At 42.9% G+C, this 13,076-nt stretch overlaps 1 protein-coding gene across 1 annotated transcript in view; it reads left to right on the plus strand.

Annotated features, from left to right (window-relative positions):
• The window catches only part of LOC145348262 (glycogen debranching enzyme-like), a 100,613-nt gene that overhangs the window by 11,484 nt on the left and 76,053 nt on the right, over window positions 1–13,076 (plus strand). Inside the window, exons 3-4 of the mRNA XM_080196464.1 lie at window positions 6,384–6,591; window positions 9,967–10,136. Coding sequence (XP_080052590.1) covers window positions 6,384–6,591; window positions 9,967–10,136 — 378 coding nt within the window. The remainder of the gene's footprint in view (window positions 1–6,383; window positions 6,592–9,966; window positions 10,137–13,076) is intronic.

Consider the following 13,076-nt stretch of genomic DNA (forward strand, 5'->3'; position numbering starts at 1 on the left):
GGAAGGTTTCCTGACACAGTATGTGGATAAGCCTACGAGGGGAGAGGCTGTACTTGACCTGGTACTGGCGAATGAACCAGGGCAGGTGATGGATCTTTCGGTAGGAGAGCATCTTGGAAATGGTGACCATAATTCTATCTCCTTCACAATTGCATTGGAATGAGATAGGATCAGGCAGGCTAGGAAGGTGTTTGTCTGGGGTAAGGGGAGATACGAAGAAGTCAGGAAGTTACTTGGACAAATAAACTGGAAGGAGGCACTCTTAGGGAAAAGTACCGAAGGAAGGTGGCAGATATTCAAGGAATGTGTGTCTGGAGCTCTGAATGACAACGTTCCGATGAGACAAGGGGGTTTTGGTAGGTCGCGGGAACCGTGGTGCACAAAGGCTGTGTTGAACCAAGTCAGGAGGAAAAGGAAGGTGTACAAGAGGTTCAGGGAATTAGGAGAGGTTAAAGATCTTGAGGAGTATAAGGACTGTAGGAAGGAACTTAAAAGGGAAATTAGGAGAGCCAGAAGGGGTCATGAGAAGACCTTGGCGGGTAAGATTAAGGAGAATCCCAAGGCCTTCTATAAATATGTGAAAGGTAAAAGGATAAGAAGAGAAGGGATAGGACCTATAAAAGGTGAGGGGGGAAAGGTTTGTGTGGAACCAGAAGAAATGGCAGAGGTGCTTAACGAGTACTTCGCCTCAGTATTCACAGTGGAAGCTGATCTGGGAGATTTTGTTATGGATTTGCAGCAGATGGAAAAGATTGAGTACATGAATATTAAGGAGGAGGATGTGTTGGAACTTTTGAATTCTATCAAGGTAGATAAGTCGCCTGGACCAGATGGGATGTACCCCAGGATACTGTGGGAGGCGAGGGAAGAGATTGCAGAGCCCCTGGCGATGATCTTTGCGTCGTCAATGGAGACGGGAGAGGTTCCAGAGGATTGGAGGATTGCGGATGTAGTTCCTATTTTCAAGAAAGGGAACAGAGATAGCCCGGGAAATTACCGACCGGTGAGTCTGACCTCAGTGGTTGGTAAGCTGATGGAGAGGCTTCTGAGGGACAAGATTTACGAACATTTGGAGAGGTTTGACATGATCAGGAATAGTCAGCATGGATTTGTCAAGGGCAGGTCGTGCCTTACAAGCCTAGTTGAGTTCTTCGATAATGTGACTGAACACATTGACGAAGGAAGTGCCGTGGACGTAGTGTACATGGACTTCAGCAAGGCGTTTGATAAGGTCCCCCATGCAAGACTTCTTGAGAAGGTGAGAGGGCATGGGATCCAAGGGCCTTTGGCCTTGTGGATTCAGAACTGGCTTGCCTGCAGAAGGCAGAGAGTGGTTGTGGATGGGGCTTTTTCTGAATGGAGGTCAGTCACCAGCGGAGTGCCTCAAGGATCTGTTCTGGGACCCTTGTTGTTTGTCATTTTCATAAATGACCTGGATGAGGAAGTGGAGGGATGAGTAAGTAAGTTCGCTGATGACACTAAGGTCGGTGGTGTTGTGGATGGTCTGGAAGGATGGCAAAAGTTGCAGCAGGACATAGGATGCAGGACTGGGTGGAGAAGTGGCAGATGGACTTCAACGCGGATAAATGTGTAGTCGTCCATTTTGGCAGAACCAACGGGATGAACGAGTACACTATCAAGGGCAGAAGTCTGAGTAGTGTTGAAGAGCAGAAGGATCTTGGGGTCCGGGTCCACAGGACTCTTAAATCGGCCTCGCAGGTGGAGGAGGTGGTCAAGAAGGCGTATGGTGTACTGGCCTTCATTAATCGAGGGATTGAGTTTAGGAGTCGGGAGGTAATGCTGCAACTTTATAAGACCCTTGTCAGGCCTCATTTAGAGTATTGTGCGCAGTTCTGGTCGCCTCACTATAGGAAAGATGTAGAAGCTATTGAGAGGGTACAGAGGAGATTTACAAGGATGTTGCCTGGACTGGGAGGCATGCCTTATGAAGTTAGGTTGAGGGAGCTGGGACTCTTTTCCCTGGAGAGACGAAGGTTGAGAGGCGACCTGATAGAAGTTTACAAAATGTTGAGAGGAATAGATAGGGTGGACTCTCAGAGGCTATTTCCCCGGGTTGAAATGGTTGCTACGAGAGGACACAGATTTAAGGTGCAGGGAGGGAAGTTCAGAAGTGATGTCAGGGGTAAGTTTTTCACTCAGAGGGTGGTGAGTGAATGGAATCGGCTGCCGTCAGTGGTGGTGGAGGCGAACTCGCTGGGGTCTTTTATAAGACTTCTGGATGAGTATATGGGGTTTAATGAGATTGAGGGTTATAGATAGGTCTGTAGGTTGGTAGGTGGTGTGATCGGCGCAACTCGTGGGCCGAAGGGCCTGTTTGTGCTGTAGTGTTCTATGTTCTAATTGATGTTATAAATTGCAGCTTTGTTCAGGTATTGTCCTCCTCCTTTTGAATCCACCAAAAAATTTCCTTTCAACTTCTCTGTCCTTGCAAACCATTCCCTGTTCCAGACTTCCCTTTCCTAAGTCCTTGACGTTGCGGTCTACCTATACATTCTCTCTCTCTCTCTCTTGCAACTCTTGTTGAATCTCTCCAGTCCACCCTGGCACTTGTTCTAAAACTGCATTAACTGAAGTCATGAGCAACATCCTCTGATTTGTTTGTATCCAGAGCATCTCCAGCAATGGTATCTGTTTTTCATTCCTACGTGAAGCATCACTCTCCATGACGATGCACCCGCCCCTTGCATCTGCATGCTGCTTTCTGGCACCATAATCCAAGGACATGGGATGATCTTCTGTGTGAATGTTGGCATCAGATCTACTTATTCCTCCACTGCTTTTGTGTTGTAAGACTTCTTTTTCAGCATATTCTTGAATGAGTCTCAATTTTATACAGTTGACACTGGGAGGACAGGAACAATTCCGCTTAGCCAGCATCCCATGAATCGAATCCTTTTCTCTGTTCACTCTAAGGCTGAGCCAGACTCTTTCTTAGTGCCAGATCTGACCTTAAGTTGAGTTTCCAATTCCGTCAGCTCCACCTTGGAAGCATCACTTGTTTCCACTTCATCTTGCTCATCTACCTCTGAAACTCACGTACTGTTTGTAACCTCCAAAACCCTCCGAGCTGGCCCTTCAATTCTATCGTCACCTTTAAACTTGTACTCATTCAACTCTGCTGCCTGTATAATATCTTGAGGTCCTGCTCACCCTTCACAACTGTTGCTTGCTGACCTATATTGGCTCCAACGTTTCAAATTTTAAGTTATTACTCTCATTTTTAAATCCCTTCATGATATTACTAGCTTTTTCTGTAATCTCCACCAGCCCTGCAATGTCAAAATTCTCAATTCCTCTGACCCTGCCTTATTCACCCGACTGTTATTTGCAGTGCTTTCAATCACCAGCACTTCTTGTCATTGAAGCTTCCTTCATAAAGATTTCTGGCTCTTGTCCTCTTAACTGCTCCATCTCTTCAATCAAGATTTTTAAATACCACTTCCTCCTTTGACTAGAAACCGTTTTGTGATTACATCTCTGCAAACAGATGGGACTGTTTGAGTTGTTACTTGTATTTCTGGGGAGTTGGTTAGCTCAGTTGGCTGGATGGATAGTTCATGATGCAGAGCGATGGCAACATTGTGGGTTGAATTCCTGTACCAACTGAGGTCATTCATGAAGGCCTGCCTTCTCAATTTTGCCCCTCACCTGAAGTGCGATCCTCCTCCTCATCCAACATTTATTGCCCATCCCCAGCTGCCCTTGTTCAGAGGGCTGTTGGAAGTCAACCACATTGCTGTAGCTCTGATGTCACATGTAGGCCAATCCGGGTAAGGACAGCAGATTTCCATCCCTAAAGGGGATATTAGAATACCAGATGGGTTTTTCCGACAATCGACAGTGGTTTCGTGGTCATCATTAGATTCTTAATTTCAGATTTTTTTAAAATGGAATTCAAAGTCCACCACCTGCCATGGCTAGATTCGAAGCCGGGTCTTCAGAATATTAGCTGAGTTTCTGGATTAATAATCAAGCGACAATACCACTGAGCCATCACCTCCTCACACTCCAAGGATGTGCGGGTTAGGTTGATTAGCCATGCTAAATTACCTCTTAGTGTCAGGAGAATTAGTGGGGTAAATACATGGGGTTAAGAAATAGAGCCAGGATGGGATTGTTGTCCATGTAGGCTCGATGGACCAAAACGTCCTCCTTCTGCATTGTAGGGATTCTCTAATTCAGTGATCTGGGACGTGACCTTTATTCAGTATTTCTTCATTTGGGAGTATGAATAAAATAAGATTAAGGGGAAGTCAAAATGTGGAAGGTTCAAGATTACTGGTGAATTGGGGCTCCCAGCGATAAGTGCTTATCTAGAAAATAATCAAAAACAGATGATTAACCTTCAGCATTTTTCGCTTTGACCTAATAATGTTTTAATGTTAAACAAGGAAGAAAGTAACATTTGAATTTTCAGTGGACTGAATCAGACTGAAATCTGCCTCAAGTCATTCTCTAACATTCAGCCCCAGCTCCAGTTCCCTTCCAAACAGTTTAGATATATTGTAGTCTGTCTTAACCCCTGACGTCTTTTATGGAGGTGTGCTTTGTATGCTTCCAGTTTTATCTTCTGACAGTTTACATACACACCATTGTGATTGTGTTCGCCAATCCAGTTGGATTTAAAATTTGCATTTTTCCATTTGACCCAGCATTTTCTTTTTCTCTTGCCCCTTCCAGCCCACATTAACATATTTTCCCCTATTTCTTTCTGGTACTTTATTCCTTGTATCATCAGTCAGTGAGTTAGCTTTGGCTTAGGTGCCAAATTATGAAAGAAGTTTTAGTTGTGCCGAAGTAGGTTTAAGTTCCATTCCAGAGACTTAAGAGGCTTGTATCGGCGAACACATTAATCCGTCACTAAGTGAGTCCTGTATTTTTGGAGGTGTTGTCTTTCAACTGAGATATTAAACAGAGACCCTGTTTCCGCTGCTTGTGTATACATCAAAGATTTCATGGCACTATTCCAGGAACAACAAGGGAGTTCTCCAGTTATCCCCTGGGCAATATTTTTCTAGCAAGTACTTTGCTTTTTCTTAAAGCGAACTATTTGGCTGTTTATTTATTTTGCAGACCTTACTGTGCACAAGTTGACTTTTTGCTACGTTTTAACTGTGACAACTGTTCAAAAACATTTCTTTGGCTGTGAAATGCTTTGGTAACCCTGATACCATGAAAGGTGCAATATAAGTACAGAAACTTTCTTGCACTCTTCGTTTCCTGCCATCGCAAAGTGCTTTTCCAAGCTTGTTTTCCTCCCTTGTTCACTGCTCCCAGCTTCTGTCCCTTTCATTTACACTTGATTTCCATCCATTTCCCTTTTTTATAATGAAGTGTGTTGGATCAAATCAAATAAATTAGTTTCTTCAAACTATAGTGTTCAGACATACAATCATGGAAAGGTAATATGGACAGATCTTTGATATGTTAGTTCTGCGGAATTTTGGCTGACATGAATGGTGAAAGTGTCCACTTGGCTAAGCATTCTTGTCACAGAAAAGACTGAAGCCCTGTTCCAAAATGTGAACATCTTGGATGTGATTTTACAGCCTTGGTTGGGAGAGACCAGAAATTCCTGTACAACATCAATGGACACTTTCATTGTCAGAATCTCGCCAGCTCTGATTCTTGAGGGGTGAGGGGAGTTGGGGGGCAAGGTGGTAAAGTTTCAGCCCTTACCTGCCTGATTCTTTATTGTGGTTTCACATTTCTGTAAGTGCTTTCCATTGGTAAAATTTTAAACTTCCACCTGGTTTGTTTACATGGATGGTGAAGGTTCAAAGATGCTGTTTGGAAAAACAGAACAGTTCAGTTCTGTAGCCGGGCCATTTAGATCCAAAACCTTAACCCTGTTTCTCTCTGCAGATGCTGCCAGACCCAATGAGTATATCCAGCATTTTCTGTTTTTATTTCAGATTTCCCGCATCTGCAGTATTTTGCTTTTATTGGGGCATTTTCCTGATGTCCTAACCAACACAGCAATGGAAAAAACACTTTCTCTACATATTGTTACATGAATGTCACATTCTTAAATATGTTTTTGGAGTCTGGCTGTGCTCAGAATGTCCATCAATTTATTGTGTGTGAATTGTTCTAAAGAGTTGATGAAAAGTGTGTATGGCACTATACAAGTGTGAGTCTTTATTTCTCTTCCAATGAGTATTCTTTATTACCTTGAATAAAGAAAAGTTCTTGTCTGCCTAGTTGATGATTAACAGCTAGAATTTGCTTTTAGTCTGAAGTTTGTAGAACATTGGTAATGATAAGCGATGTCATTTACATTCACATGCAAGAAGATGTTCTAGATCGTTTGCAACCAAAATAAAATTGACTATGCTTTATTTTTCTGTTCTTGTCTTCAGGATATGAATTGCAGTTTCGCCTTGGTCCATCTTTGCAAGGGAAGGATGTCCATGTGCACACCAACTACCCAGCTGATGGAGACAGTTTTGACCGTCATAATCTTCAGTTATTGGAGTGGCAAAATCCAGCAAGAGGAGATGACTCTGATAGATACTGTGGTGTTGACCTGCAGATGTCTGGATCCTTTCAATTTTTTGTTAGCCATGGGTGAGCCTGAATGAAGTTTTCTGATCTAAAGATATAAAGCTCATTGCTTTCACGGTCCACTTTACGTTTGCCAGACCCACGCAGTGTTCTCTCGTAAGGATGCTGAATCATTCTGGTGGTACAAGTATGGTTGAAAAACCATCAGTCAGTTAGTTTCTGAAATCGTCTCCAATAACAATCTATTGGATCTGAGCAGTGAGGGACTGCCGAGTACTTAGCTGGAAACTGCTGTCAATGAGCCTGATCAGTCTTCGTGTGACATTCTTAAATACGCACTTTCTTCCAAGAGGTGAATGGCAACAGAGCAGGAACATTAGCTGGTTTTCTTTTCATTCCTTAGCCAAGGGATAACAATCTTAAGCACCACATTGTTGGAATTCAGTTATCAATCGTGCCATCTTTCTGGCTTGTAGGCTGTGTTGTAGACTAGGTAGCAAATTTGCCAACTTACCTTAAAAATGGATTTTGCCAGTTATGAGGCAGAGTCCAATTTTCACTTGGATCCATCTTGTAACAACTCCAGCTTTCCCCCTCACTGCCCCACCAGTGGACTGATTCTCCCAAAGACATTATAAGTGCCGAATTTGTGTAAAAACGGGAGTAAATCCCGCTCGTTTTTTTAGTGGGATTTTCAAAATGAATTCCCCACGCTCTGAGCACTGCAGAGTGCTCTAGAAAGCTTCACATTGAAGATCGTGGGTGGGCCCAATTCCTGCCCGAGGGGCCGGCAGCGTAGCACTGAGTGGGCCACTGCTCATGTGCTGATTAATCAGCACCGAGATCAGTGCATGCACAGTAGCCCCACACTGCTGGCCTTCCGATCACTGGACAGCCCTGCAACAACCCCCCCCCCCCACCCACCCCCATTGCTGGCTTGCTGACTCCCCTCACTCCCCGGTCACTGGTGTCCTGGGTCCTACTTTGGCCAGCCCCAATGTCCCCTCCCAGTTGCAATTGCCCCAATCACCCACCTCCCTCCCTCTGCCCACAATTCACTGATCCCAAGTGCAGAGTGGCAGCAGGACCCTTTCCCACCTCCCCGCCCCCCCCCCCGCACTGATTGTCTCTGCCCCTTTGGCACTGCCCAATTGCTAGTGTCAGTGTATCCCTTGGGCACTGTCACTTGGGCAGTGTTTGGGGGGGCAGGCTGGCAGTGCCCAGATGGCACCCTCTTGCCCGGGACCTCCTGTGAGGGCCTCCATGGTCTTCCTTCACTCCATGTGGTTGACCGCCAGTTCCTCATCAATGGAGAGTTGGTGTAAACTCTGCTGGAGTAAACCAACCCTGGCAAGAGGGAGGAGATGCTCGCAGACCTGGAGAATTCAATCCCAGGTCCGCTAATGGCATTAAAATTCAATTTAGAATGTTTAAGTCAGCTTTGTGCCTATTTCTGGCACGGAGCTGATGACTCCAGAAATCCTATCTCTGTGTAGGCCATGGTGCCCAGTGAATGCCTGCTAAATCGCCCCCCCAGATGTTTTACCAACTGCACAAGGTTGCAGAGTTGTATTTCTTTTATCAAAATGATAATTTTCAACAAAGAATCTAACCATCTCCCCTTGGCGTTCGTTGCTGAATCCTGCACTCTCAGCATCCTCAGAGTTACCACTGACCAGAAACTGCATTGGACCAGCTGTAAACATACTGTGGTTAAAAGAGCAGGTCAGAGGTTGGGAATTTCACAGCAAGTAACTTGTTTCCTGACTCTCCAAAGCCTGTCCATCATTTTTAAGGCACGACCCAGGATGAGTGTAGTTACAACAACACTCAAGAAAGAAGCTCTGTGCCATCCAGGACAAAGCAATTTGCTGATTGGCACCCAACATTCCCTCCCTCCACCAGTTGCACAGTGGCAGCAATGTGTACATCTACAAAGATGCACTGCAAGACTCCCTTAATTTCATCTTCCAAACCTTTGACTTTTACCATCCGAAAGGATATGTGCAGCCAATGCAGATGGTGGTATTTCCACACAAGTTCCCCACCAAGTCTTCACTTTGAACTATATTGCCAATACCTTCCTGTAAGCACTGTGGGTGTACCTGCACCTGATGGACAGCAATGGTTCAAGAAGACTGCTCACTACTACCACCTACTCAACAGTAATTGGGGATGGGCAACAAATGCTGGCCTACCCACATCATTCTGTGAATGTGAAAAAGGAACCATTCTTCGACCTTTGTTTTCAAAGTTGATATAAATTTACAAGTGAGGCAGTTTAACTTCTTGAAATGCCTGGGTATGAAATATTTTGTAATGGTGAAGATAGCAATGTTGGATCAGTTTGTGTTACATCTGATCCTGTACCCATTTCCAACATTCAATTTTTGAACAGGATATCTCTAAAAATACGAATCACAAGATCTGTGGATCTTGTGATTCATATTTATTTGTTGATTTGTAAGTGTCAAAGTAGGCTTACATTAACACTGCAATGAAGTTATTGTGAAAATCCCCTAGTTGCCACACCCTGGCGCCTGTTCGGGTACACTGAGGGAGAATTTAGCATGACCAATGCACCTAATCAGCATGTCTTTCAGACAATGGGAGGAAACCGGAGTACCCGGAAGAATCCCATGCAGACACGGAGAACGTGCAGATGCCACGAGTGACCCAGGATGGGAATCAAACGCAGGTCTTTGGAGCTGTGAGGCAGCAGTGCTAACCAGTATGCCACCGTGCTGCCCCTCCTTGATTTCTAGTTGACTTATCCCCAGAAAGACAAGGTTATGCATATCATTTGTAATTGATGTTCAATTTTAATTTCTTGTTTAGAAGTCAATTTCAGTAAAATTACTGCCAAATCATCTTTCTGTAAATGTTCTCCACTTTGGGGAAGAATGATCTTACATTTGGTGCTTTCGTGATCTTTTAACTGAAGTAAGCTAAGTGGATTCCCGACTAAAAGATTAATTCATTTTGATCTTTAAGTTTGCTTTTCTGCTATTGTTTGAGAATTGCTAGCTCTACATGAGAAGCATTGTGCAGTAGAGGAAGCTTTCTGTAGTCCTTGGAATAAGGAAATCTCATTCAAAGCTGCACAGCATGACAAGGAAAGAGAATAAGGATGTTTCTGACATAATGGAAATCACAAAGTAGCTTTTTCATTGCACAGTCAGTATAATTTATCAGAAAATTGCATTGTCGTGAAGTGTTGATGTATGCATATGCCTCAATGCCAATACATTTTTCATAAACAGCATTGTATTACAACTGTGTGTCGTACAAGGATGAATTTCTTGGAGGTGGGATGATGAAATGGGAATTTGAATGGGAAGATGCTTGTTTATTTGATTTTGCTCAAACATAACGTAATTCCAACAACCATTGAGGAAGCATATAATAACTGTGTGTACCTTCTGTTTATTTTTAAAGAAATAATCAAAAGATTAGTTCGGGCTTTATAGTTGTGGATCCTATCCTACGTGTTGGACACAACAATGAAGTCCTGCCACTGGATTGCATTTGTGCACAGACATTCTTATCCAAATGTTTGGGACAGTTGGACGACTGGGAGGAACGGCTGAACGTTGCCAGGCAGTCAGGTAATGAGGACCATTTATGTATAAATTCTAAATCCGTACTGTTGTGAAAAAATATATTTGAGACCCTTCCAATTTGGGGTGTGATCGGTTTGTATTCTCCTGTCACTCTGTTCCTCAGTCTCTCTTTCCACATGCTGTATGTTCACCAAACACCTTTCTGCCTTGCACACAGTGCACTTTGAGCTGCTGTCTACCACGTGTACTTATGGTTAGTGCGCCTCTGAATTTTCCTCTTCTTCTAAGCTGTAAATACACCCTCCAATTTCTGTGAATCCTCACAATGTTTTGTTCTAAGTCCTTTGTTGTCCTTTCATATGGAATTCCCTTCCTTCCAAATTTCCGTATCTTTTGGGCTTTCAAGATGCACATTCTTGATTTTACTCATCACCTGCTGTTTGGTACCGAGTGGTATTAATTGAAGACCTTCACTTCAAGTTTTTCAGAAATGACACATGCTAATTCAAAAAAGCTTAAAGTTAGGGAAGTGAAATTGAGGGCAAAATCTTAAAAAATAGTAGGATGTTTTTGTGACAGTGTGGTAAGATCTCGAGAGAAAATATGCTGTTTTCTCACTGCATTTGGGCGTTGAGTTGAACTTAGCACCTGCTATACAGCTAGCCACAACGCTGTAACAGAAAGAAGAATATAGATATGTGGCCAACTACCTTTTCTTTCTGGGAGTTGTATGTTCATGAACATAAGGATTGCTGGCAAGACCAGCATTGTCCATCTCTAATTGCCCTGGAGAAGATGCAAGCAAGCCAACTTCTTGAAGCGTTGCACACCCCATGTGATGCTACGGAAATAATGCCAAAATTTTGAGCAAAGGGTAACGGAACAGCAGGCTATTTATTATGCTTTAATAATACATTTGCTTTAAAATTTGATAGTGTTTATAAATATTATCATAAGGCTTTTAGGTATGCTAAATCATACTGGTGTGTGTATATAAAGGTCATCACACAGCTGGAGAACTTAGTTTTTTCCAATTGTGCATTCTGAGTTCCACATCCATCAGTAACATTGCATCTTGTATTCCTTTTCATCCATACCATGACCTCAGCAAACATTTGAGATGAAAACAAGTTGCGTTAGCAGAGAATCAACATTTATGGTATACAGGGTGGTAAAAGTGTGGGACCCTCCCTCAAAACCCGTTAAACACTAGCTCAGTGAATAACTTTAAACCTTCAATTAATATATTTTTGCTAGGCGTGGTATGAGCTTTTTATTCCTTTATGGGACATGGGTGCTGCTGGCTAGACCAGCATTTATTGTCCATCCCTAAACTTCCATCCCTATGTCTTGAGATGCAGATCTGCAATGATCTCTGAATAGAATAGAGTTCATGACAATAGTGTACTCCTTTTTTTGCGTTCCCATATGGTCATTTAGATAAACCAGCTGTAGAACTGCTACACCTGTCAAAAATGACACAAGTTTAAGAGGAGTCAGTCATTCGGCCATTCAAGCCTGTTCCCCCACTTGGTTAAGATTATGGCCTCAACTTCCTGGATTAATTTACTCATTTATTTAGATTTTCACTTTTGAGATCAATGCTCATTAATTCAATGCTGATGTTTATCCAGATTGCTGAGAATTATGTCTTTAAAGGTATCCTGTTTTTTTTTCCCAGTGTCGAACAAACACTTCAAATCCAATCAGTTTGCTTCAACTTTGCCTGATTTTCTCATGTTCCTTTGTGCACAAGTTGAAGTTGATCAATTTGTAGTCACTGTATCCTAGGCACACCAAACCTCCCATTTCCTGTATTCCCAGTCACTTGCTATTATGCAATTGAGATATACACAGCCTCCCCGTGAATTCCCTGGGCACTAGGTCATGAAGCATTGATTTGTTGTGTTAACGGGCTTGGATTCTATTCGTAGATTGGAATCCACACTATAATAACTTCACTGTTGCATGCTGATAGAACTAACTGTTCTTCATATGATATTTTCAGCACGAGGGACACATTACAGATATATAACTAGATTGATTCATCGTGTAGCGTTCCTCTACTTAAAATCAACTTTTTAACCTCTCCAGATATCCCTGACGAGCAAGACTAAACTGCATTCTTTCTATTTTAATTTTCCATAACATTGAACAGGAGTAGGCCATTCAGCCATTCAACGCAATCAGGGCAGATCTTTTGACTCAACTGTTGCTTTAATGAGTCAGACAAATAATCTTATCAAGCCAGAGAGCAAAGGAAAATAGGTGGGATTTTTTGATCGCTGTCTGAGATTTGTAGGGAAGGGCAGTGTGATGGTCAAGTAGGGATCAGAAATGATCTCGTCGCAATCAAATAGCTTTCCAGCACACTCTATCTTATCAGATATAAAAACACTACAGGGCTCTCCTTTCCTGCAACACCATTTAGCCATGGTCGCTTGTGTAATTACACTATTTGTATCTTTGTGAGCCACTGTTCACTGAAAGATGGATCACAGAAATTGACTACAGATTTATCTTCACTTGGAGTAGATCTTAAATCCCAACTACATTAACCTCCCCTTAGTAGCGCAATGAGGTCTCGACAAAAGCAACATATCAGGCTATGATTGGTCTGTTCAACTTGGAAGTCATCACTTTCTGGTGGAAATTGCTCTAGAATGAAAAACCTCATCACAAAGATGCTCAAGTTTTGATTGTGAAATGTGTAACGCTTGTAATTTATGGCCCCTTAGTACATTCAAAATGTACTCCTCAAAGAAAAAACAGCAACTTAAAAAAAGTGTGTAACTGTTTCTCCAAACCAAATAAGAACAGCTATGACATGTGATATGCACATGTGGTTAGCACAGCTGCCTCATGATGCCAGGGACCCAGGTTCAATTACAGCCTCAAGTCACTGTCTATGTCGAGTTAGTACATTCTCCCCGTGTCTGTGTGGGTTTCCTCCAGGTGCTCTGATTTCCTCCCACAGTCCAAAGA

Source organism: Carcharhinus amblyrhynchos, chromosome 9 (genome assembly GCF_965287045.1).
Source record: "Carcharhinus amblyrhynchos chromosome 9, sCarAmb.v2.hapA, whole genome shotgun sequence".
Taxonomy (NCBI): domain Eukaryota; kingdom Metazoa; phylum Chordata; class Chondrichthyes; order Carcharhiniformes; family Carcharhinidae; genus Carcharhinus; species Carcharhinus amblyrhynchos.